Here is a 25,640-nt window from a genome sequence, read left to right on the forward strand (position 1 = left end):
AGCAAGACAGAGACACATTGCTTCCACTGCCTGCCAGATTAGGACAGATATACTGTTCGGAATCAGGCAGCTCGCAAAACAATTTGTCTCCAGTTTTGCTATTGAAGCAGGCACAGCCCATCTTCGTGTAAATGTGCTAAGAATGACTCAGCTCTGAGGTGTCTCACCCATCACAACTCACCCCCCCATCCCAGACATATTCCAGCTCAGTTCAGCCAAATCCCTGATCTTAAAGGAAGACGGTTTGTTTGAAAATGTCAGCAGTGTTTAAGTGGTATTGCTCTCACATCATGAATTGAAATCATTTGCCAAAAAAACACTCTGCTGATTTCAGTTACCTGGGTCTTTGATTAGAAGAGCTCACTTACAGAAGACTGGAAAGCTGTGTTTAGGGAACAAAGCACTATTATTGTTTGTAAGATCTATCACTTGGTCGCTACCAAAATAAAGATTTCTTTCATTACCAGGCCTTTTAAAGCAGCACATCAGCATGGTCCTAATTCCCTTCACCAGAAAACTGGTGTGAAGGGTTTGTGAGATAATGCGTGTAGCTGGGATTACAAGAATTAGGTCAAGGGAAACCAATATTGCAAATTTTTTAATGTACCGTGACCAAGATTGTATATGGAGGTAGTGCCCCAATTAGTTGTCATGGTTTTTACCTCTCTGAAGCCAAAAGTCTGGATTCTAACAGACTAATTGTCTAGGAATGGACAATCAAATAACAGATAGATCATTAGAGATAACAAGGTGTAGGGCTGGATGAACACAGCAGGCCAAGCAGCATCAGAGGAGCAGGAAGGCTGACGTTTCCGGCCTACAGCTTTCCTGCTCCTCTGAGGCTGCTTGGCCTGCTGTGTTCATCCAGCTCTACACCTTGTTATCTCAGATTCTCCAGCACCTGCAATCTATAAAAGCAATGAAGTTTTGCTATAATTATAGACAATGTTAGCAAGGACACTTCCAGGTTTCTGTGTACAGTTTTGTTCTATTTATCTGAAAAAGGGTATAACTACGTTGGAAGCAGGCCACAGAAGATTCACTTGACTGATTCCTAGGATGAAGGTAGTATCTTATGAAACAAAGTTGAGTGTACATTAATTAGAGTTGAGAAGAACACAAGGTGAAGTTATTGAGACATAAGATCCTGAGGTAGTAGGGAGGAGCTGATGGGGTGGATACAGGGAGAATATTCTCTCTTCTGAGGAGACTAGATTTTGGAAGACAAGGGGACAGAAGAATTATGGGGAGCAGACAGGGAAGTGAAGTTGAGATCTAAAATAACCAGACTGAGGCTGGTATTCCATCACTAAGTCACACTTTATTTACACGAGGAGTGTCCTTGATACTGACCAAGCTCCCTCAGAGCCAGCACTCAGAGTGAGAGACTCTGACACCCCTGTTGATATCTGTTAGCCCGAGCTCCCTGATTGGACCAGATTAACAGTCCCAATCAGGGAACTCATATTCTATGAGGTTCACCTGGCTGACCTCGCTACTATCACTAAAAAACCACAATTGGAGCAATTTGATCTTATCAAATGGTGCAGCATGCACAAAGGGCCAAATGGCCTACTCCTGCTTCTATGTTCCTGTGTGAAATAAGTGGGCAGGTTCAGTAAGCAGGTTCCAGTGAGGGCAAGCGGAGGCACCACTGAGGGGGTAGTAAGGTTCCTCAAGCCAGGGTGCCCTGTCCACTGAAGGAGGAGGGATTCCATTTGGTACTGGGAGTCCCAGAAGCCCAACCTTAGGGGCCAGCTTATACTTGGCACCCTCACTGGGTAGCATAGACTCGACATACACCATCACAGATGAAAAGCACCAGTTGAGGCAAATAGGCGGTCGACAGTGGCACACCTTCCTGTTCCATTTAGGGCGGCACGGTGGCTCAGTGGTTAGCACTGCTGCCTCACAGCACTAGGGACCCAGGTTCAAATCCACCCTCGGTCTGTGTGGAGTTTGCACATTCTCCCTGTGTCTGCATGGATTCCCTCCGGGTGCTCCGGTTTCCTCTCTCAGTCCAAAGATGTGCAGGCTAGGTGGATTGGCCAGGCTAAATTGCCCGTAGTTATTAAGGTTAGGTGGGTTAGACATGGGAAATGTAGGGACTGGGTCTGCGTGGGATGCTTTTCGGAGGGATGGTGTGGGCTTGTTGGACTGAATGGTCTGTTTGCACACTGTAGGGGTTCTATGATTCTATGTAACTTAAACCCCTTACTTTCACCCCATTCTCACCAGCTGCCAGCAGAGTCCTGAGTTGCGCAGGAGTGGGAAGGTGTTTGAAATAACTGCACAGAGGCTAGTATTCTGTCACTAAGTCACCCTTTATTTACTTGTCCACAATACACTGGCTGTGGTCAGCCAACTTGGAGCCAGTCAGCTGACTGATGAGATTCTCATCTCCTGTTTCTATTGCTCAACCAGGGCTTCCTGATTGGCTTAGGTAAACAACTCCAATCAGGGATCTCTGTCAACCAGATCCACCTGGTTCCGATCACTACCGTGTGAAACTCCATCCTATGTCACAGCTCAGAGTAGAACCATCCCTGCTCCTAAGCCTCTTATATCACCTGGCTCCAAGTGACTGTCAGATATGGGGTGACAAGCTGGCCATACTCTGAATCCTTCTTTCCTTTGGAGTAAATCTTATTTTTCAGAGATTCTAATGATTGTAACCATCTATAGAATTCAAAATTTCCACAGTCCTTTGAATGTAAAAAATGCCTCCTGACTTTACTTCTGCATGGCTTAGCAACAATGAATGAATGTAAGGATTACTTAATTTTGCTTTGTTAATTGTATGTGTCTCATGTTTACCTTGAAATGAAATGCATTTAAAAATACTATTTCATCTCTCCAAGAGTTGGGGGCATGAAAGGACATGTGCTTTATTTGAGAAATAACTGAAAATGCAAGTTGACTGTGATGTTGCAGAAGGCGAATGAGTTGCTTTTTCTTAAAACTTTATTCCAGAGGGAAGCTGTGTGGTTTTTCACTCACTGGTTACACAAGTGAGGGAAGAGATTGTGTGACCCCTTGCAGAGATATTTGTATCATTGATATCCATGGGTGAAGTGCCAGAAGACTGGAGATGGCTAATGTTATGCCAAAACTTAAGAAAGACTGCAAGGAAAGTCCAGTGAACTATGGACAGTCAGCCCAACATTTAATGGTGGATAAGTTGCTGTAGAGGATTCCAAAAAATAGGATTTACATGCATTTGGAAAGGCAGGATTGATTGGGGATAGTTAGTGTAGCTTTGTATGTGGGAGATCAGGTCTCAAAAACTTCAAAGTTTTTTTGAAGAGCTTATCAATAGGATAGATGAAGTTAGAGCAGTAGATATTGTCTATGTGGACTTTAGCAATGCCTTCAATAAGATCCTGTATGGTAGACCAGTTAGTAAGAATGGATCATGTGATCCAGGGAGACAGAGCCATTGGATACAAAATTCTCTTGATGGAAGAGAGAAGGTGGTGGTAGAGGGTTATTGTTCAGATTGGAGGCCTGTGACCAGCAGTATGCTGCAAGGATCAATTCTGGGTCCACTAATGGTGTCAATGATTTGGATGAGAATATTGGAGGTATGGTAAATAAGTTTGCTGATGATACCACAACTGGTGGTATAGTGGACAATAAAGGAGGTTCTCTGGGGATTACAAGCAGATCTGTAACAGATGGGCCAATAGGCTAAGAAGGGGCAGATAGAGTTTAAATTAGATATTAGATAATTAGAAAATTATTTAAATTAGATGCAAGGTGTTGCATTTTGGTAAGGCAAGCCAGTCAGGAGTTATACTGTCAATGGTAGGTGCCTGGGGAGTGTTGTTGGGCGGAGACCTAGGGGTGCAGGAAGCCACTTGAAAGCAGTATTGCATGTAGACGGGTGGTGAAGGTGGCGTTTGGTACACTTGTCTTCATTGGTCAGAGCATTGAAAATAGGAATTGGGGTGTCTTGTTGCATTTGTACAGGACATTGAGGACACTTTTTGGAATACTGCATTCAATTCTGGTCACCCTGCTATAGGAAGAATGTTATGAAAGTAGAAAGGGTGCAGAAAAATTTTACAATGATGTTGCTGGGACTGGTAGGCTTGAGTTATAAGGAGAGGCTGGTTAGGCTGGAACTTTTCTCCCCAGGAGCATCAGAAGCTGAGGGTTAGCCTTGTAGAGGTTTATAAAATCATGAGATAAAGTGAATAGCCAAGGTAATTTTCCAAAGTTAGGGGAGTGCTAAACTAGACGGCATAGACTTAAAGTGAGAGGGGAAAGATTTAAAAGGGACCTGAAGGGTAACATTTTCACAGAGTGGTGAGTGTATGGAATGAACCACCAGAGGACATGGTAGAAGTGGGGATAATTACAATAGTTAAAAAACATTCGGACAGCTACATGAATAGGAAAGGTTTAGAGGGATATGGACCAAATGCAGGCAAATGGGACTAATTGAGTTTGGGATACCCGGCCCACATGGACACATGGCACCAAAGAGCCTGTTTCCACACGGTATGACTGATTCTATAATTTTAAAAACATAGCTTTTGCTTCTATACTCCCCACCAAAAGCAGTATGTATCTGGATTGATCCCCTTCAAAGTAATACTTTGGTTAGATTAGTTTTTAAAGTACAAGGAAACTGAAACCTGGTTTATTTTCCTATCATTATACTTGCTATGTCTCTTTATTCTGATTTCCAGAAGGACAAGGACAGTAGCTACAGAAGAACACCACCACCTGCAAGTTCCCCTCCAAGCCACTCACCTTCCTGGCTCAGAAATATATCACTGTTGCTTCACACTCACTGGGTCAAATTGTTGGAACTCCCTTCCAAACAGCACTATGGGTGTGACAACACCCCATGGATTACAAGAGCTCAAGGTTACTCACCACCACCTTCTGAAGGTGGCAATTAGGGATAAGCAATTAATGCTGGCCCATCCAGTGACATGTATTGTTGATGGATGTATTTCGAATATGTCTACAATTGTTGCATTTTCTTTGTTCATTCATTTCCTTCCTTTCCCTGGACAACCCTGATGCTTCCTGCCCAGGGCTAATGGCAGATGCTGAGGCTAAAAAGAAAAGTTCACGCTTGGATTTCTATAGCACCACTCCTTACATTAGGAAATGTCTAAGCTCTTCAGTGCCAGTGAAAGGCTTTGAAGTGAAGAAGCTCTTACAATGTAAGTAACCCATAAACAGAACACTGATCTTCACTTGTCATTTCTGGGAGAATTTAGTGACTCCTGACTGATTTGGTTCCAATTGGCAAATGGCAACAGCAGTGGGAGTGAAATACAAATTGTGCTGGTTTCCAATGATTCATCGATTCAAACTATGAAGGCGAGGAATGACTGGGCACAGCATTCAGGGCAGCAGGTTTTATTTAATTCCTTCATAGTGTGGGTGTCACTGGCAGGGCCAGCATTTGTTGACCACCCCTAATTGCCCTTGAAGCCTGTGGCTTGCAAGACAATTTTGGAGAGCAATCCAGAACGAATTATGGATGTGGAGTTACCTATAGGGCAGACCAGGTAAGGATGGGAGATTTCATTCCCTAAAAGGGCATGAGTGAACCAAATGGACTTTTACAACAATCAGATATTTTCATGGCTCACCGTTCCTGAGGCCAGCCATAAATTCCAGACTTTTAATCAACTGAATTTAAATTTCACCAATTCACTGAGGCTCAAACACATGCTGTCAAAAATTATAAGCACTGGTCCAGTAATGTTTCCATCATGCCACTCTCCTCCCCCATTGCTTTCCTCTACCACTGCATGACTAATTTGCATGCAATCTCTGCAGTATGGAAGCAGGCCAGTTGGCTGATTGAGGCCACACCAACCTTCCGAATAGCATCCCACCACCCACCCTATCCTTGCAATGCTGTAATTCCCATGGCCAATCCACTTAACCCGCACATCTTTGGACTGCGGGAGGAAACCGGAACAAACCCATGCAGACATGGGGAGAACGTGCAAACTCCACGCAGCCAGTCACCCAAGGGTGGAATTGAACCCAGGTCCCTGGCAGGGGTGAGCCACCGTGCCACTCTGAATTTGGCAGTGGATCCTATAACCAGTGGTGAAGCCTCAATTTGGTTTGCAAAGCTTCTAACTCCAGTTTCAGGTAAAATACACTAATTTCCTACCTAGTGGCTGGCATAGCCCAAGAGAAGAATGGGAGCCCAAATTTCAACACCCACAAGGTTTATAAATGGGTGCCATGATGAGCAATTTTTCTGCGAGTGAGTAAAGCACCATACACTAATCTCTCCCTCTACATCCTACTTAGCACAATATGTTATTTGACTGGTGAACATAAGCCATGGTCTAATCTTACCTGTATCTTTGGGTAGGCTGCAGGATCTCGCAGGTATGGCTCCTGGAGCTGCAAGTATTGTCGACACACCTTGATAGGACAATCCAAAGCCACCTATGGCCATTAAAATGTAGTTAGTACAGCATGCTGAGAATACCAGGAAAATATAGCTGCAGTGTTTCCAAGTTCAACTCTACGGCCAACACGCTGGATGCTATACCATCTTGTCAGAGTCGACACTCCTTTATTGGAACATTTACAACAAAGCCACTACCTAATTTTGTCACTGGGTCTGTTTCATTGCAGCAGGACTATGTCAGTTCTGAATTAGTGACTTCCTGAAGCCAGTGGCTAGACAGCCACCAGTTATAGAGTTTAGTATTGAAAGGAATAAAGGCTGTGCCCTGGATTTGGAGAGGCAATGGAAATGGCAGAAGTAGCAGAATAATCCCAACTCCCAACATAGCGTCTACCATTTTGTTGAGGGTGGGTCCTGTTTCATACCAGTGGTTTGTGAAGGAAGTTCCTCCATAGAGGTTACACTGTGAAGCTGGATGAACACAGCAGGCCAAGCAGCATCAGAGGAGCAGAAAAGTTTGACATTTCGGGTCTGAAGAAGGGTCTTGACCCGAAACATCAAACTTTCCTGCTCCTCTGATGCTGCTTGGCCTGCTGTGTTCATCCAGCTTCACACGGTGTTAGCTCAGATTCTCCAGCATCAGCAGTTCCTACTATCTCCTCAAAGGGGTTGCCCTATTTTTCTGGTTCTTGGTGATCCAGGTGTGTAAAATATGGCATGTGCAGGTTGGACCTGCTACGTGCAATCCTGAAGTTAGTGGGTTCATTGGATAGTCAGGGTACCCATTTTGGAGAGTTAAGGTACCACTTTGTAGCTGATACTGGCATACGTCTGGGGCGTTAAGCTGCCCTTTGTAAGAAGTGAACTACGCTTTGAAAGAGGTAACAGTACACATTGGTATTGCTGCAAGTGGGCATGAATGTTGTGTAAAAACTGCATTTAATTGTCAAGATAATTGAAACAGTCACCAAATTTGTCAAAAGTGTCAAATGGACCTGCCAAAAGGAACTTGGAAAAAATGTTAATAGCAACTTTCAAAAGGAACTGTCAGACATTCCAAGGCATTTATAATGTGTGCTCTTTGAAACATTGAAAAAAAATATGTCTGGAAAGGTCTGGACTATGAGCTCACATAACCCTTAGGGTCTCCGTTTATTGTATAACTGCTGCAGGACTGATTCACAACCATTCATTATCACAGTAGGATGCCTGTCGTTTCATAGTTTTGTTGACAGCATGAAGAGCTTACAGACTCTTTGAAGTGGGACCATAAACTTTCAATACTACTTACAGGGAACTATACAGTTGAGTGAAATGCTTCTTGTTAAGAGGTAATGTAATTGGAGGAATGCAAATATGGTGAATAGGTTTTTATGAATGAAAGGTTTTTTTTTAAACAAAATCTTCAATAAACACAAACATTCATCCTAACATGAGTCCTAGATCCTGGCTATAGTGGATGCTCAGTGCGTAAACGTTCGAGTTGAACACAGTTGCAAGGCTGGTGGGCTGGGGAACAGGCTGGCACGTGTTGATGAGGGAGTGGGCACAGTGTTGTAAGTTGGCAAGTGTTGAAGAGAGGGGGCTGTTTTCTGCTTTAATCACCTTCTTTAAAAAAAACTCAATAGAAGGTGAGAGCAGGCCTTTCGCCAAGCCTGCCTCCACACTCCAATGGGCTCGCCACGCATTCCAGGGTCACCAGCATGACTCTCAGTAAAACTGGCTGCCTCAAAACCAAAATTCCAACTTCCAGGGCAGATTCTCCCAAAGCAGGCACCTCAGTGATCCCAAACTCTCAGGGAATATCCAGGCTAGAGTTCAAAAGCAGTTGATTCACGGGAAGAAAAATACTCGAAACAAAACTCACCGAACCTCAAACTGCGACTCTTCATAACATTGCAATATAGAAATAAAAATATCTTTAACAGTTTTCTTACCAATCCTCTGAACAGGCTGAACCCAATCACAAGGAGGAGGGAAATGGTCAACAATAGATCAAGAGGTCTCTGTAGCAGGTTCTTCTTTTGAACAATTTCAATAGCCTGAAATAATGGAGTAATATAAAAGAATGAAATAAAGCTTATTTTTCAAATAGACCTGTTCAAAACTTAAGACTGAAAATATGAGAATTAATACGTAATGCATGCATTATCCACCGTTTTGCCAGAATTAACTTGAAACGGTTGGTCTTGCTGGTAGCTCTCTTCTTTCTGAATCAAAAGGTCCCCGCTTCAGAACCTCTAGCACAAAAACCCACACTGATGCCCTGGAAGAGATGATGGCTCATGGATGAGATACGTAAGCAAGGCTGTGCTTCTAGTGGATGTAAAGGATATCACTCCATAATTTTGAAGAATAGGGCCCTGGGGTATCAGTAAAACAGACTACCTGCTCACTGTCACATGGCTTTTTTGCAGATTCTCGCTGTCTCCATTTCCGAGTTATAACAGTGGCGACATATAAGTAAGTGCATTATTTGCTGTAAAGCATTTTGATGCACCATAAGGTTGTGAAAGCCACTATATATCATGCAAGTACTTCTTTAAATAGCCTCATCAATGTGTACAGTGAAAAACATTGTACAAACAAGTCAAGAATTTAAGCTCCAATATCAAAGCAAGTAGAACATCAGGTGTAGCATTAAATTCTTAGCTATTCAAATTCTGAAGTAATCTTTTACAAACATGTTACATTGTTTGGTTTAACCATAACAGGGTTTAAATTCGATAACCAGTGAAAAAGGAAGGGGGATCGTGGTATGTACTCGATCAATGCCCATTCATTTCATCGCAGGCAGCATATCAAACTAAAGCTGACTTTTGTTTTAATTTGTCCTTTCTGAATATGTTGGCAGTGCTTGGCCAGTGCCATTCCTAACTGCCCTTGAACATAGTGGGGAGCTGCTTTCTTGAATTGCTATAGTCCATCTGGTGTAGATAGACCCACAGTGCATTTAGGACGAATTGGGCCAAAATCCTGGAATTCCCTCCCTTAGGGCACTGTGAGGCAGTGCACAGCAAGTGGGGAGAAGGCAGCTCACCACCACCTTATCAAGGGCAACTAGGGATGGGCAATAAATGCTGGCCGCAGGCAATACCCACACCCTGCAAAAAGAACACGTGAGCTGGACGGACGGACAGACAATAAGTAAAGTTCTGACATCTTTACTCAACGACACTGAAAAAACAGTGATATATTTCCAAGTCAGGGCATGGCTTGGAGGGGAACTTTGTAGCTGGTGGCGTTCCCATGTATGTGCTGACTTGTCCTTCTAGATAGTGGATGTCACAGGTTTGCGCAGTTCTGTCTAAAGAGCCTTGTTGACTAACTGCAAGTCTCATGTAGATGGTACACACTGCTATCACTGTGCATTGGTAGGTTAGGGAGTAAATGTGGATTGGGGGTCAATAGCACAGGTTATTTTGCCCTGGATGGTGGTCAAGCTTCTCGAATGTTGTTCGACCAACATTCAGTAAGGTGAGCAGAGCATAATGCCTTGTGGCTGCGGGTTGTGGGTGGGGGGCTTTGTTGAGTCAGGTGATTTATTCAGCGAAAATTCCCAGTCTCTGACCTGCTCTTGTAGCCACAGTATTTAGAATGTAGAAGGGTGGTTAGTTCAGTTTCTGGACAAAGGTAACCCCCATGATGTTGCCAGTGGGGGATTCAGTGATGGTTATGCTGTTTAACATCAAGGGGCGATAGTACTGAGCCCTCAGTATTTGCCATAAGTTTCTCTTTCTTTTCTTAATCTTGACCTTTATGTCCTTTTGAGATCTAGTGTTCTCTGATAATGGTCTTACCCTTTGGCTTTATGAGAAAATATTTTCCCTGTATTCTCACTGCTCCTTTTTAACCACAATGCTGCATTCCTGGGTCCCATGCCAATCTTCCTGCTTCTTTGCAAGTGTCCTGACCTCACCCGTTCCTCAGCAGACAGATTTTCCCTTATTCCCACTGAGCCATGTTTTGCAGGGGCTCTTTGGCACTACACTCTGTCAAATGCGGGCTTAATGTCAAGGAAAATCACTCACACCTCACCTCTGGAATTCAACTCTTTAAGCTGTAATGATGACAGGAGCTGAACGGCTCTGCAGAACCCAAACTGAGAATCAGTAAGCAGCTTTTTGCTGAGTAGCAGCAATCTGATCTCACTGTAAACGACCCCTCCATCATTCTGCTGATGGCCAAGAATGGACTAATGGGGTGGTAACAAGCCGGGTTGAATTCCTCCTACTTTTGTAGATAGGAATGCCTGGGCAACTTTCCACAGATGCTGGTTTTGTAGCTGCACTACCCGGCTAGGGGTGATGCTAGTTCTAAAGCACGAGACTTCACTGTTACTGCTGGAATGTTGTCAGGGTCCAAGCCTATGTGTTTTCAGCTATTTTATAGATTATAGAATCCCTACAGCGTGGAAACAGGCCCTTCAGCCCAACAAGTCCACACTGAACCTCCGAGCATCCCACCCAGACTCATCCCCCTAATCTACACATCCCTGAACTTTCTGGGCAATTTAGCATAGCCAACCCACCCAACCTGCATATCTTTGGACCGTGGGAGGAAACCCCCGGAGACACAGGGAGAATGTGCATACTCCGCACAGACAGTCACCCAAGGCTGGAATTGAACCCGGGTCCCTGGTGCTGTGAGGTAGCAGTGCTAACCACTATGCCGCCCTCAGAATCCTCTCCTCCTCCCCCTTTTCTGGTGAAGGGTCTAGGCCGGAAACGTCAGCTTTTCTGCTCCTAAGATGCTGCTTGACCTGTTGTGTTCATCCAGCTCCACACTTTGTTATCTTGGATTTTTTTATGTGCTTTGTTTGCCTTGCCGAGAAGATGACTCCCAAAACTGATCACATCTACTATTGTGTTCTTAAAATTAATATCTTTGATCAATCTGTGTAGATGTGTTTATATAACACATCTGTGGCAGGTGGAACTTGAATGCAGACCCTTGAGCTCAAGAGTTAAAAAAGCTCACTTTTTAAATTTTTTTTTAAACAAACTGCCATCCCATATTCTCCTCTTCTGAACTGCACTGTCACTGCCCGTAAAACACCAACTTTCAGAACTCGACTTGGAGCTTCTTCAAATTTTCTTCACAATATATCATTTTTATGTTTGGGATCAGTACTACTCCATTTTAAAATAATGCCTTTTGTAACACAATGTCCATAACCAAACTCTTTCCTCTAATTATGATTCAACTAATGTATTGTAAAGTTTTCATATAACCTTTTAAAAGACCTGTAATCTTCAGTTCTAGGTATGAATTTTAATATTCTAAAATTGTTTTGCCATGTTACCTAGAGAAGGAAAGGACTGGATCCATTCCTTTCAGTGTTAACTTTAAAGTTCTCAGGAAGGATCACTGGACCCAAAATGCTAACCCTGATCTTTTTATTTTCCACAGATGCTGCCAGATCTACCGAGCTTTTCCAGCAATATCTGTTTTTGATCCTGCTTTACAGCATCCACAGTTCTTTTGGTTTCAATTCCTTACAGTGTCTTCCTTCCTCCCAAAGTGTTTTATAAAGAGAATTGAATGATACATTCTGAGCCAGCATGGTCACACTATAGCTGTACTGTGTATTTACCAGTTAAATCTCATTTTTATGCTCGAACATGTCCAAAGCTTCAAGAACTTTCTCTACACCCTCAGTCTCTACTGCTTTTTCACTTTAATATCAGCAACTTTGACATTTTATATCACATGAAAAGAATTGGATTGGCTGAAGGTTAGCATCTGATAAAGTGGAGCCCTCAGTAAGGGTCCAGGATGGATGGTACACTCCACACATCTGAATGAAAATGCCTCGGTCTTTACTTTTGCACTGATGCGTACCACTGTCGATGGGGATTTTCGTGATTCATCGTGCTCACGTGAGATGCTTCATGGTCCCCCACTGTTCAGGACTGAATGTGACAGGACTACAGAGCTCAGACCTGACCTGTTATCACTCACATAACCATTGTAACAGCCAGGTCATTTCTACCCCTTTCGATTTCCCCCACGTGGTCCTCCCCTCACACCCTCACTTCACCTTCATTTCAGTCCCAAATCTCCCATTCTTGCTGGTTAGCATCACCCTTCAATCCAACTGCAAATCTTGTTTTCACTTTGCTTTGAATCTAAACACCTTTGGTTTCACATAGGAATAATTCTCAGGCCCTTTGCTACTAAAACAAATGATCTGAGCATAATTGTTAAAGGGAATCGATCTGTAAATGTGCACACGATAGAGAGTTATATGCAAAAGCCATGCCTGTAGACTACGCTCGATGACTACATTCAGACCGCGATGTATTGAGGCATTGGGTCAGTGATTAACAAATTGGGTTTATAAGGAGAAAAGTCTTATTATGAGTGTGAATGGTGAACAAGAACAATCTTCAGATAAAATATTAAAACTGATTTGGAAGGAAAGAGATGTGGATATGGTAGTGCATTGATCTCAAAAGGTTTATGACCAATACAGAGATGTTGTAGCAAACTGGGTGCTAGGATGTATTAATAGAACAATTCATGATAAAATGTTTTGCCCATTTGCAAGATCTTGGTTAGGTCTCAGAATATTTAGTTCAGTTATAGTCTCCTCTCACAATGGATGATATGAGAGTTTGGATAAGTTGCAGGGTGAGGGTCACAAGATAAATTCCAATACAAGGATTGTCTTTCAGTGTACAAATAGTCAGAATCAAGTGTCTAAAGACTTGCGAATGTGGACTGATTCAACCAAGATTTTTGAGATGAAGTAACCGAAGTTGTTTTTGCATACGTCGCCTCAACAGAATAGTTTGGGGAGGATTACAGGCTTAAAAGCGGTGTAATGACAGGAGAGGTTAGATGCTAGGAGTATGTTCCTCTTCTCCCACTAAATAGTGAACTCACTCAGCAGGTTGTTAGATTGTGCAGTGGATGCTGATTCACTGAGTTCCTTCAAGCAAAACCTGGGCCTATTTTTCACAAGAGGGAGGAAGGTTTTAAGGAGTAGAATGGCCCATTCGATCAGTTTGGATTCAACAACAAGGGGACCAAAGTGTACTTCCCGAAGTTTTGTGCACCTCAAGGTTGTTCTCTTCATCTCTGAAAGGATTACACGATGGAGTAGGAAATATTTGCATAATGTATTCAATCCGTATTATGGGACTGGAAACAGCAGATAGTTCATTGCTGTCCATCAGTCTTTAGGTGTGTCACACTGAACCTCTCGAGACCTTTATCCAACTCACATTTAAAAGCATTTTTTCCTATTATGGTTAAATAGTTAATTCCAAAACATGCGATAGCTGTTAAGCACAAAAACAAATGTGATCTCACACAAGCAAATGTTTTTCAAATGATAAAACAAATCACAGATGGAAGTTTTCAAACTGAATAAAAATTCTTTTTTTTTCCCCAAAGTTTGCAAAATGAATTGATAATGAAGATTAAACGAAACACAAATTAGGGAAGGAGGGACTTTTCATATACGGTGGATGAATAATGCCATTGAGTCATCGATATTTGTAAAAGGCAAATAAAAGTCTTAAGGATTGTGGGGATTCAGATGATGGCCTGCTGGACTGCTAATCCAGAGGCCCAGATAATGTTCCGATGACCCAGGTTCAAATCCCAATATGTAGGTGGTAGAACTTCAATTCAGTTAAAAAAAAAATCTAGAATTAAAAGTCTAATGATGACCATGAATCCATTGTTGATTGTCAGACAAACCCATCTGGTTCACAAATGTCCTTTAGGGAAGGAAACTGCCATCCTTACCTGGTCTGGCCTACATGTGACTCCAGACTCACAGCAAAGTGGTTCTCTTCTGGGCAATTACGAATAGGCAATAAATGCTGCCTGGTCAGTGATGCCCTCATCCATGAGTTCTTAAGGAGACTATATTTTATAGATTACAGAAATCTGGCTTGTGTACGCTTGAGTTTTACTGATTACGGGGGTGATCTGATCAAGGTGGTTAAAATGTTAAACTGATGTTACAGTGTAAATGTTAAAAGCTACTTCCTCTGGTGGGGATGATCAATAATTATGGGGCATCCTCTGTCGATTAGAGATAAGCCATTTAGGAGGGAAATCAGGAAACATTCTTTCACACAATGGGCAACAGAAATCTTGAACGTTCCATCCAAGGAGGCTATGGAGGCTGGTAGAACTCAAGCTTTCAAGACAGAGGTTGATAGGTGCTTCTTCAATGAGGGATGTGGAGTAAAGATGGATTAATAGAACGAAGGTTTTTTTTTCTTTATTCGTTCACAGGATGAGGGCGTCGGCGGCCAGGTGGCATTTATTGCCCGTCCCTAATTACCCAGAGGGCAGTTAAGAGCCAACCACATTGCTGTGGGTCTGGAGTCACACGTAAGCCAGACCAGGTAAGGATGGCAGTTTCCTTCCCTAAAAGGGCATTAGTGAGCCAGATGGGCTTTTCCTTACAATTGACAATGGATTCACGATCACCATTAGGTTCTTTATTCCAGATATTTATTGAATCAAATTCTACCATCTGCCGTGGCAGATTTAGAACAATACCACTAGGTCATTGCTTCCCCCTTTTCTACCATCTGACCAGGTACAGACTGGTTAAGATTAACTGAAATGGTGGAGTTAAACATCCCTGTTCCTGATTATCTCAAACTATTGCAAAGTGATAAAGTAAACTAATGATAATAAATGCTGGACATTTCACAGAGACTAGCACCAATTTCCACACCTGTATAAGTATTACAGGCTCTAAATATTTATAATACCGTAAATGCATTGTTTATCACCAAGATTAGACATTTGTTCATGGGAAAATGTGTTACAAACATTCTAACATTCAAAAATTAACCTGGCAAGATAAACAGCTTTAGCAAAATAATGATGTAATATATCCTATTAAGGCTTACGAAAAGACAGTTCAGAAAGCAAACAGAGATAGTAAGAATTGCCGATGCTGAAGTCAGAGATAACACAGTGAGGAGCTGGAGGATCACAGAAAAACTGACATTTCGGGTCAGGACCCTTCTTCAAATCAGAAGGAGGGTCCCGGCCTGAAACATCAGCTTTCCTGCTCCTCTGGTGCTTCCTGGCCTGCTGTGTTCCTCCAGCTCCACACTGTGTTATGTCATAAAGCAAACACATGTTCTGTAAATCAGTGTCAATCTGTACAAATCTACCACAGTGAAGGAATTGGTTACTCAGCACAGTTCTTGTCAGAACCTCCTACTATTTATTCTTTGGTGGTGGTTTAAGCTGAATGCCTAATCTAGGGTCTATTTGTCTATTTGTTTCCAACGTACAGGAAATCGAGCTAAAGAAAAGCACACACAGATGGCTTTGCTTATCACAAATCTCTCAATCAGAAGTTTGAATACCAATCAACATGGAATATCATTTTTGTTCATTCTCACTTTTTTGTAACCTGTCAAATTACTGAAGCAGGGATAATGGGGACTGCAGATGCTGGAAAATCCAAGATAACAAAGTGTGAAGCTGGATGAACACAGCAGGCCAAGCAGCATCTCTTGTGCTCCTGAGATGCTGCTTGACCTGCTGTGTTCATCCAGCTTCACACTTTGTTCAATTACTGAAACAATTCAGTTGGGAATTATTTCAGCCAAGGATCTAACATTTGGACAGTTTGAGAAAACTGCAGATTCCCCCTCAGCAAGTCCACCATCCAAAAGCTGTACCATGTATTCTCATTTACCTACCTCTGTCTCAACTCCATCTCCCAGCAGAGTACACAAGGACAGGCCTGTAATTCAATCACTGCATTGGATCTTAACTTAGCGCCTTGTGGCATGTTATACCAATGGTAAACTGCAGAGGGAAGCTGAAAACTAGCAATGTTTAGTGCAATTTGATACCAACTTTCCACCTGTTCTGTGATCTATTTGCATAAGGCATGTCCAGCATCACTGCTTTGTAAGAATGGAATGCATTTCCACCAGATTTTCACCCAATAATAGTTGGAACACATGAACGTAATAAATAGGAGCAGAAGTAGGCCATCTGGCCTGTCATGCCAGCTCCACCATTCAATAAGATCATGGCTGATCTTTTCAAGGCCTCAGCCCCACTTACACACATGCTCACCTTAGATTTTTGAACAGCAAAGAAATTATCTACCTTTGCTTCACTGGGCTGGAAATTCCACAGATTCGCCAAGACCCTAGTTCGAGTTTCACACTTCAGTGGAAACAACATCCCCCTTTCTATCTTATTTATTCCCTTCATAATTTGATATGTTTCTGTAAGATCCTCCCTCATTCATTTCCAATGAGTATAAGTCAAGACAGTGTGGAGTTGGAGGAACAGGCAGTAAAAAAAAGAGAGCAGCGGGAAAGTTACCGTTTCGGGTAAGGACCCTTCAGCAGGCCCTGATGAAGAGTCCCGACCCAAAACGTCGACCCTTCTGCTCCTCTGATGCTGCCTGACCTGCTACGTTCCTCCAGCTCCACACTGTTGAATCTGACTACAGCATCTGCAGTTCTTACTAATGAGTATAATCCCGGTCTACTCAATCTCTTCTCATAAGATATCCCTCTCAACTCTGGAATCAACCTATGAGCCTCCTCTGCCCACCAACCCAGCTCCTCCAGTGCCAGTACATCCCTTCTCAAGTAATGAGACCAAAGCTGTACACAGTACTCTAGGAGGGGCCTTACCAACGCACTACACAGCTTCTGCACAACCTCACTGTTTTTAAACTTCATCTGTCTTGCAATGAAGGTCAATATTCCAAATGCCGCCTAAATTACCTGCAGCACCTACAAATAGTTGCCATGTTATTTCCATTCAGGGCTGATGTCCTCCACATGTAGCATGTCAGTGATCTGACAGGTCATTGTTATATCTGGGGTCATGACCCCAGGGTTCAAGAGCAGAGCAGCTAGTGCATTGCGTGATGCACCTCACACTGGCAAATGCTTTCGAAGCCTGCAGTTGCAGAAATGACTACTCGAGTTTTTGGTTTTAAGTTGTGTTGGGGCCTAAGTGAGTTTGACAGCCTCATGGTCTGTGAAACGACAGAGACATTTGTGTTACTGCTGCTCCCACATTAAGAGGCTGTGAGTAACATCTATAGCATTTTGATCGAGGAGGAGGATAACAACATGGAGGGTAGTAGAGAAAATGACATTTGAGAAGGATGTAGCATTTAAGATATTACTTAACTACCCACAAGAAAATTACACAAAACCTTACCAAGTTCTGAATGGGAGAAGTTTCCCTTTACCAAAAGAGAGAGCTGTTCCACTGTTCACATGATGTTTCCTATCAGGATTGACACAGTTGTCGTAATAGAGTCATACAGTATGGGTACAGACCCTTCAGGCCAACTCATTCACGCCGACCAAGTTCCCCAAACTAAACGGGTCCCATTTGCCAGCATTTAGCCCATATCCCTCTAAAGCTTTCCCATTCATGCACCTGTCCAAATGATTTTTCAATGTTGTAACTGTATCTGCATCTACCACTTCCTCAGGCAGCTCATTCCACATATGACCCACCCTCTGTCTCCAAAAGTTGCCCCTCAGGTCCCTTTTAAATCTTTCTCCCCTCAGTTTAAAATATGCCCACTAGTTTTGAACTCCCCCACCCTAGGAAAAAGACTTTTGTTATTCACCTTACCTATGCCCCTCATGATTTTTTAAACCTCTACAGGGTCACCCCCTCAACCTCCTGTGCTCCAGTGAAGTAAATCCCAGCTTATCCAGCTTGTCCTTATAACTCAAACTCTCTAGTCTTGGTAATTCTTTTCCGAATGCTCTCCAATTTAATAATCAAGACTATGGGGCACATTTAGAGAAGAAGGATTTTAAAAAGACATGAAGGGCAATTTTTTTTTTACACAAAAGGTGGTTCATATGTGGAACAAACCTCCTGGGAAAGTGGTGGAGGATGTGGGCACAATTACAATGTTTAAAAGACATTTGGAGAAGTACATGAATAAGAAAGGTTTGGAGGAATATGGGCCAGGAGCAGGCAGGTGGCACTAGTTTAGTTTGGGATTGTGTTTAGCATGGACTGGTTGGACCCAAGGGTCTATTTTCATGCTACATGACTATGACTCTATATCCTTCCTACAACAGGGCAACTAGACTGGACACTCCATAAGTGGCCTCTGCAAAGTCCTGTTCAACTGCAACCTGACATTCCAACTCCTGTACTCAACTGTCTGAGCAATGAAGGCAAGTGTGCTAAAAGCGATCTTAACCCCACCCTGTCTACCTTCAAAGCAACTTTCAAAGAATTCTGTACTTGAACCCCTGGTTCTCTCTGTCACTCAGTTTCTGTGCCAATGGCTCATTTCAAGCAGCCACAAAGTGGGACAGGACAGAGAGGCAATCGGAATGATATCACTCAGGGTGCACATCTGGTAAGTAGTTGACACCAGCCGTACTGAAGGCGAACCAGCGCGGTAAAGGAAACGTGTTAGACCCTCGCTTTACACTTACAAACACTCAAACCCTGGACGCACCTCTTGCTGCCCATGCCAATGTGATAGGTGGTACCTGCTGCCCATCACGTTGGATGCCCTAGCCCTCCTCCAACCATACTGCCTTGTGAGCAGTTCGGTTTCCTTCCTCCCATTACTGGGGAAAGGTATGGGCCCTGCTCCCTGCAGGACTGGGCAGCAACTCCAGGGAACTGTCGTTATATCTAAGTATTACCTATAATCTCCGAGCAACCACAAGAACCCGCTGGCTTCTCCCAGTTCCATGCTCACATTCCTATTATAAAGAAAACTGAGAATATCTCCGGTGTGAGCAACGTCCCCCCACACAACAGAGCTTGTCAATGCAAGACCTAAAAAGCCAAAGTTCATTGTCTCATTAAGAATTAAATTGCACAATGCAGCACACTGACTTGACCCCTTGGAACCTACACCCAGGAGAAGCCACCTTCACATTGATGTCAGGGTCAGGAACAAAAACAGAAGTTGCTGGAAAAGCTCAGCAGGTCTGGCAGCATCTGTGAAGAAAAGAAAAATCAGAGTTAACGTTTCCAGGTCCAGTGACCCTTCCTCAGAACCTCAGGTATCAGGGTGGGGTTTGTTTCTTGGCCCATTAGTATCACCAACTTTGACTGGGTGCATTCCTGAAGATTTAACCACCCACACAGTTAAACAGCCTTTATTCCCCTCCAATACCTTCCTAACTCAAAAACAAAGGCATTTTTAAAATAATGTTTTAAAAGCAATTGCTTCAATGGACTTCCTTATTTTTCCCCTGGGGTTTTTGCAGCAGGACCCGGGAAAGTAACTTTAGAATGTATGTGTATTAGAAATATAGAAATATAGAATATTAGAAACATAGCCTCAGAGGATGACAGTATTGCTCTCTCATCAGAGACAGATGACTAGTGTTGGCTTTACCTAAGGGTCACCATGCGTCAGATGAGGGGAAAGGTTAAGTAAGTCCAACCTTCATAGTGACCTCAACCATAACGGGAATCGAACCTGTGACACTGATGTCACTGAACAACGCAAAGCAGCAAAGTGAGCTACCCCACTCCGTAGACATAATTACAAATTGAAGCAAGAGTAAGTCACTTGCTCCTTTGAGTTCACACTTCACTTTCTAATAAGATTGGGCCTGATCTTCTACCTGAACCCACGTTCCCTGCTCTAAGCCTTGATTTTGTTGGTATCCAAAATATACTGATAACATAAAGTGTTAACAGGAGGCCTATGTTCATCCAGCTCCTCACTTTGTTACCCTGGATTCTCCAGCACCTGCAGTCCCCATTATCTACTGATAACTTAACTTGACATCAATGAGGAAGCACTAACATCTCCTCTGAGTGAAGGAACTCCTCCTTATCTCAGTCCTAAAAGGGCAGCCCCTTACTCAGAGACTGTCCCTTAAATGTAAGGGACATTACAAGCTGGGGATAGGTTCTCTCATGTTCTATCCTAGGAAATCCTTTAAAGACTTACGTATCTTTCAATGATATCATCTGTCATTCTTTTAAACTCTAGGAAATACAGGCCCAGTACATTCAACATCCATTTGCAGGACAATGATCTCACTCCAGGAATCTCTAAACCTTTACTGCACCTTCTTTAAGGCAACTGAGGTGGCACAGAGACTCAATGGTTAACACTACCACCTCACAACATGAAGCTTCATTTCAATGAGCCTCTATTATGATGAAATAGCAGAAAACGTTGGAAGTAAGATGAACAGTCACCATGAATATAGAGAAAAAAAACTTTCATTTATAGAGCTCAATGAAGATGACAACCCAAGCTTAAAAGACTCTTATTTAATTCCACCCTCGGGGAACCGTCTGCGTGGAGTTTGAACATTCTTCCAGTGTCTGCATGAGTTTCCTCCCACAGTCCAAAGATGTGCAGGTTGGATGGATTGGCTGTAGGGAACGCAGGATTGTGTTCTTCGGGGGTCAGGGTGAACTCAATGGGCTGAATGACCTGCTTCCACACTACAGGGATTCAATGATTCTAAGTAAACCAAAACAATATTCCAAACGTAGCCTCTCTACAGACTTCCACTCTTACAGTAAAACTTCTTTGACTGTCCAAATTCCTTTCCAATTAATATGCCAAAGTTTAATATGCCATTTGTTTTCCTAATAGCTTGCTCTATTCCATGCTGACTTGTTTTGATTTGAGTACAAAGGTTCCTCTGAACACCATCATTTGCTGATCTCTCATGAAGCTTCCAGGATACTCCAGGGAATGGTTAGCCCTACTCGTAATTATTTCATTCAGCCTCTATTATGATGAAATAGCAGAAAACGTTGGAAGATAAACAGTCACCATGAAAATAGAGAAAAAACCTTTCATTTATAGAGCTCGATGAAGATGACAACCCAAGCTTAAAAGACTCTTATTTTTGGATTGTCTCTTCAATTTTGGATGAAATGTAAAATGCAGGAGTAAAGTGTCAGTCAGGTCTTATTCTGAATTTACTCAATCAGAATATTGGGTGGCTTGGTTCTCTAAAGGTTGGGGTGAGGGCAAGGTAATTCACGAGGAAGGTGGTGCCAGATGTTAACGTCTGTAGAACAATTTGACTTTGGGTGGGCTGTTTGTCTCCAATTCTCATAGGGAGGTATTAGGAATTACAGGCTTTATGAAGTCATACTTTAACCAGTCTATTTAATTTCAAGGTAGAATGGAATTGGTCCGTCTAATGGACAGATAATTCACATTTCTACATAGTTACTGTGCACATGAAATATATTGCCAGGCTGATGGAATTTAAGAAAGAATACTGCACAGAAAGCCATTGTAGGATCTTGTTGCAGGTTTTTCTTTGTTTCCCTTAGTTTCCCTAAACTTTTCAGTCATTAAGTCTGCAAGAAAAAGAGAGACAAGAAAGATAGAAGCAACTGGTTTCTGTTGTTTATGGTGCAGAATGAGAGTTGAAGCTCAGCTCAGAAGTGACGAGATGTGAGAGGATCTAAACAAGATGGAGATTTTGCAAGATTTGGCTGTTAGGTGGAATCTCCACAGAAGTCAGGTCAGAATTAGAGGTTATCCATCTGGAGAAGGAAAAAGGAAGCAGTCTATCCAGAGGTGAGAATAGCTTGGGAGTGGTTCCTGGAGAAAGGGGCAGAGCAGAGGTTATCTATGGATGTTTTTTTCAGTAATTTGGACCATTAAATAGAGGATCTTTTCTGCAGTTGAGTATGAGTTACATATTAAATAAAGTTTGGACTATGTTGCTTTTAGTTTGTTTGTTGTGTACAAGTCTTAATATTTGAAATCTCATTGTGCAAACCCTCCAGTCACTCACCAACTTCTTTTAACAAGTTATTTGTCTCTGTGCAGACTGTAACACTACACACAAAACATTCTTCATACAGAGTTTACTCAGTCTGATGCCCCAAACAGGACAACGCTTCAGAGGAGAAATCATCCCTGTTTCTTCCACAATCATTTTTTCTTAATGTATGTGCCTCAGCCTCTTGGCCACCTTTGTTTAGACCTCTGACACCATTCGGCTAACTCTGCCTCCACTCTCACCTATTTTTCTTCCTCCCAATCTATCTTTTCCATTAGGTCTGCCATTGGCTGCCTCAGTACAGCTCCTGTCTCCGTCACCCTTACTACTGTGTTCTTCTTGTTCTGGAAAGGTTTCTGCACACACAAAAGCATTCTAACCGCTGAGTGCCAGGACAAAGCCGGCTGCCATGGACAGGTAGGGAAAGACAATGAAGGAACTATTGTAACACAAGATGGGAAAGAAACAGGCAGGCTATGTATGGTTTAAAAACAACGTCTCGCCCAAGCTCTACTATCTAGTGGTGATTTCAGTCACCCTGAATTTGGGATATCAAGAAATCACTGCTACACATGAGAACGGAAGGTCAAATGGTCAAAGTTTTATTTGACGTGGCTGGAAAAGCTAGTTTAGGGCTACATAATACATAGACACCATGGGTATGATCAAACATGTGGAAAACTTACCACATTGCAAGTCAGGTGACTAGAAGTAAACCTTTTAATTGCATGTAAATGGATATATGTTATACACACACTGTAAGTTGGTCTAGTTACACAGGGTAGTTCATCTATATATGGCTCTACTCCATCAACACTAAGCTATGTTCAAGTTCTTGCCAGACCTTACACTGTCTCTGTTAAAAATAGATTATGCAAATATCAACCAGCTCATTGTTAAAGGAGTAGTGGCAAACAAAACACTCCTAGGATTGTCCAAGCTAGAATACAAATGTATGTTAAAGGGGGACTTAAGAGCAGTATATAATTAAATCTTGTTCATTCTCATCACCGAACTATTGGAATGAATATTGAGTTGTATTAAGTAGTGATAATGGTTGTTGGCAATACTCCACAAAGGATGAGAGGCAATTCTTTCCATTAGGGATCATAAGAAATAGAGGCGGGGGGTGGGCTATTTGGCCCATCAAGGCTGCTCAACCATTAAATAGGATCATGGCGGTTCCAACCGTTGCCTCAACCCCACTTTCCTGTGTCTAACACATTGTGACTCTGTTATCAGTCACAAGTCTGTCTAATTCTGCCTTGAACATATCAGCGACCCTGCCTCCACTATTCTTTATGGAAGAGAATTCCAAAGAAGAATGATGCTGTGAGACAAGAATTTCCTCCTCTTCTCAGTCTCAGTCTTAAACGGATGAGTCCTCATTTTTAAATTGTGCTCCCAATTCTAGAATCCCAGCCCAAAAAAACCAACCATCCTTTCAGCACCTACCCCGTCAAGCTTCCTCAAATTCCTACACATTTCAATAATACCACCTCAAGTTCCTCTCAACAGAGACTGGCAATTGCTTTGTATGGTTTAAGGGGCACAACTTTGAAAGCATGATGCGAGGAGAGGAAGCCAGCTACTGCAGTTGGCATGGGGATTGAATCTATTGGCATCGTTCTGCATCACACAGCAGCCAACTGAGCTAACCAAACCCATTAATGAATGAAGAGTGAAGGATAAGTCATAGTCAAGATTGGATACCAAAATTCTTCAAGTACCACTTACGCATAACGTTAATAACTTTGCTGAATTTTCAACATGCACAATGTTCCCTTGACCATTAGGAGGGGTGGACAAAATCATGCAAGGAGCTGATATTTGATTTGATTTGTTTATTATTGTCACAGGTACCTAGCTACAGTAAAACATTTTGTTTTGTGTGCAGTACAGGCAGATCACACAAAGTTCATACAAGTAAAAGAACATAGCAAGGAACACAGAGGGTCTAGGCCCGAAACATCAGCTTTCCTGCTCCTATGATGCTACTTGGCCTGCTGTGTTCACCAACTCTACATCTTGTCATCTCAGAGCAAGGAGCAAGCTGATTTGTGACATTTGAAGTCTGTGTGTGAAATTTGTATTGTACCAAAAGGACAAAACCACACTTCTGGGCTCTAATCAAACTTTCAAAAGTTGTTTCTCCAATGTGTTTCTTTAATTTGAAACATTTTAGGAAGTTTCTCCACATAAAGGATTCCAAATACTCAAGAAATAAATGACTATACAATAGATAAAGTTTTAATTCATTATTAATCTATCCAGCCCATTTTGCCCTCCCCAACTTTCTCCCTTCTCGATTCAAAATGCCAGAATGTTATTTAACCGATCTGGCAGCCTGAGGTACCTTCGATGCGCTCTTTGCCTGACTTTTGATATCAAGAACGCTGACATTCTACCGGCAAAGAAAGATATCAAGGCCAAGCTTCACCAGATACACACCTTCCGCTAACAGCCTCGGCATGAATACAAATCACTACAATCCCTCCAGTCGCAGGATGCTAATGTCAACTGCAGGCTGCGTGTTAGAACGCAACGTCTTGGGTGGCTGCAGCTGCAATGGCAGTCAAGAAACTTCCAACACCACCCAACACGAAATGTCAACACTAGCTACTACTGGAATACAGTGGCAACAAGAGCTAATCAACGCTTCTTCAGCTGTACCACCCCAAATCCGCAAAACCAAAACAATAAGGGTAAGTGGCAGTTGCTAGTACCATCACTTGGAGTTTCTTTTTCCTCTTGAAGTCACATACCATCAAATCTTCGACATCTACTGTCTTCCCTACATGGTTGCTAGGTTAATATCCTGAAACTCTCCACCTGACAACCTTGTGAGGGTGCCTACACCACAGGTAGTTCAGCACAGGGGGCACCACCACTTTCTCGAGGGAACCTTGGGCTGAACAACTAATGCAGTCCTCACCAGTAAAAAAGATGAACGTTGCACAGAATGAAAATACATTTGACTACTTCTCCTGATCAAGTCAATGGACTCTTACCAGCGTTCACAGTTTGGGATCCTTCCCAACTTTATCTACAACATAAAAGTCAATTTCTGAGGTAAACTCTTGACAATTAATATGGGGTACTGACCTTAGGTGCTGATTCATTCTTGAGAGGCTGGTTATAAATCTGCAGAACAGCCCACATGGGAAGGATAAGGTAAGGTATAATTAGGAGGCTGACAGGACCAAGTTTGCTGCCGTATTTCCCTAGTGAATACATCAAAACAAGGAAGATTCAGAGCTAGGTCTTGTAGCCAACAAATTGTCAGTAAGAAACAGGAACAGGATTACATAAAACCCTTCTGCTCATATCCTTCTCAATTTAGCCTTGGATACTTCCAAGATTATATAACTCTAAATCAGAGATAATGGGAACTGCAGATGCTGGAGATTCCAAGATAATAAAATGTGAGGCTGGATGAACACAGCAGGCCAAGCAGCATCTCAGGAGCACAAAAGCTGACGTTTCGGGCCTAGACC

At 42.6% G+C, this 25,640-nt stretch overlaps 1 protein-coding gene across 2 annotated transcripts in view; it reads right to left on the minus strand.

Moving 5' to 3' along the window:
* LOC125467243 (transmembrane 6 superfamily member 1-like) overlaps positions 1-25,640 on the minus strand; it is an 87,722-nt gene that overhangs the window by 25,220 nt on the left and 36,862 nt on the right. For both annotated transcript variants that reach the window (XM_059639244.1, XM_048562823.2), the window contains exons 6-8: positions 25,249-25,367; positions 8,341-8,445; positions 6,346-6,438 (exon numbers count right to left, since the gene is read on the minus strand). In XM_059639244.1, the coding sequence (XP_059495227.1) occupies positions 6,346-6,438; positions 8,341-8,445; positions 25,249-25,367 (317 nt within the window). The remainder of the gene's footprint in view (positions 1-6,345; positions 6,439-8,340; positions 8,446-25,248; positions 25,368-25,640) is intronic.

This window comes from Stegostoma tigrinum, chromosome 33 (genome assembly GCF_030684315.1).
Source record: "Stegostoma tigrinum isolate sSteTig4 chromosome 33, sSteTig4.hap1, whole genome shotgun sequence".
NCBI lineage: Eukaryota > Metazoa > Chordata > Chondrichthyes > Orectolobiformes > Stegostomatidae > Stegostoma > Stegostoma tigrinum.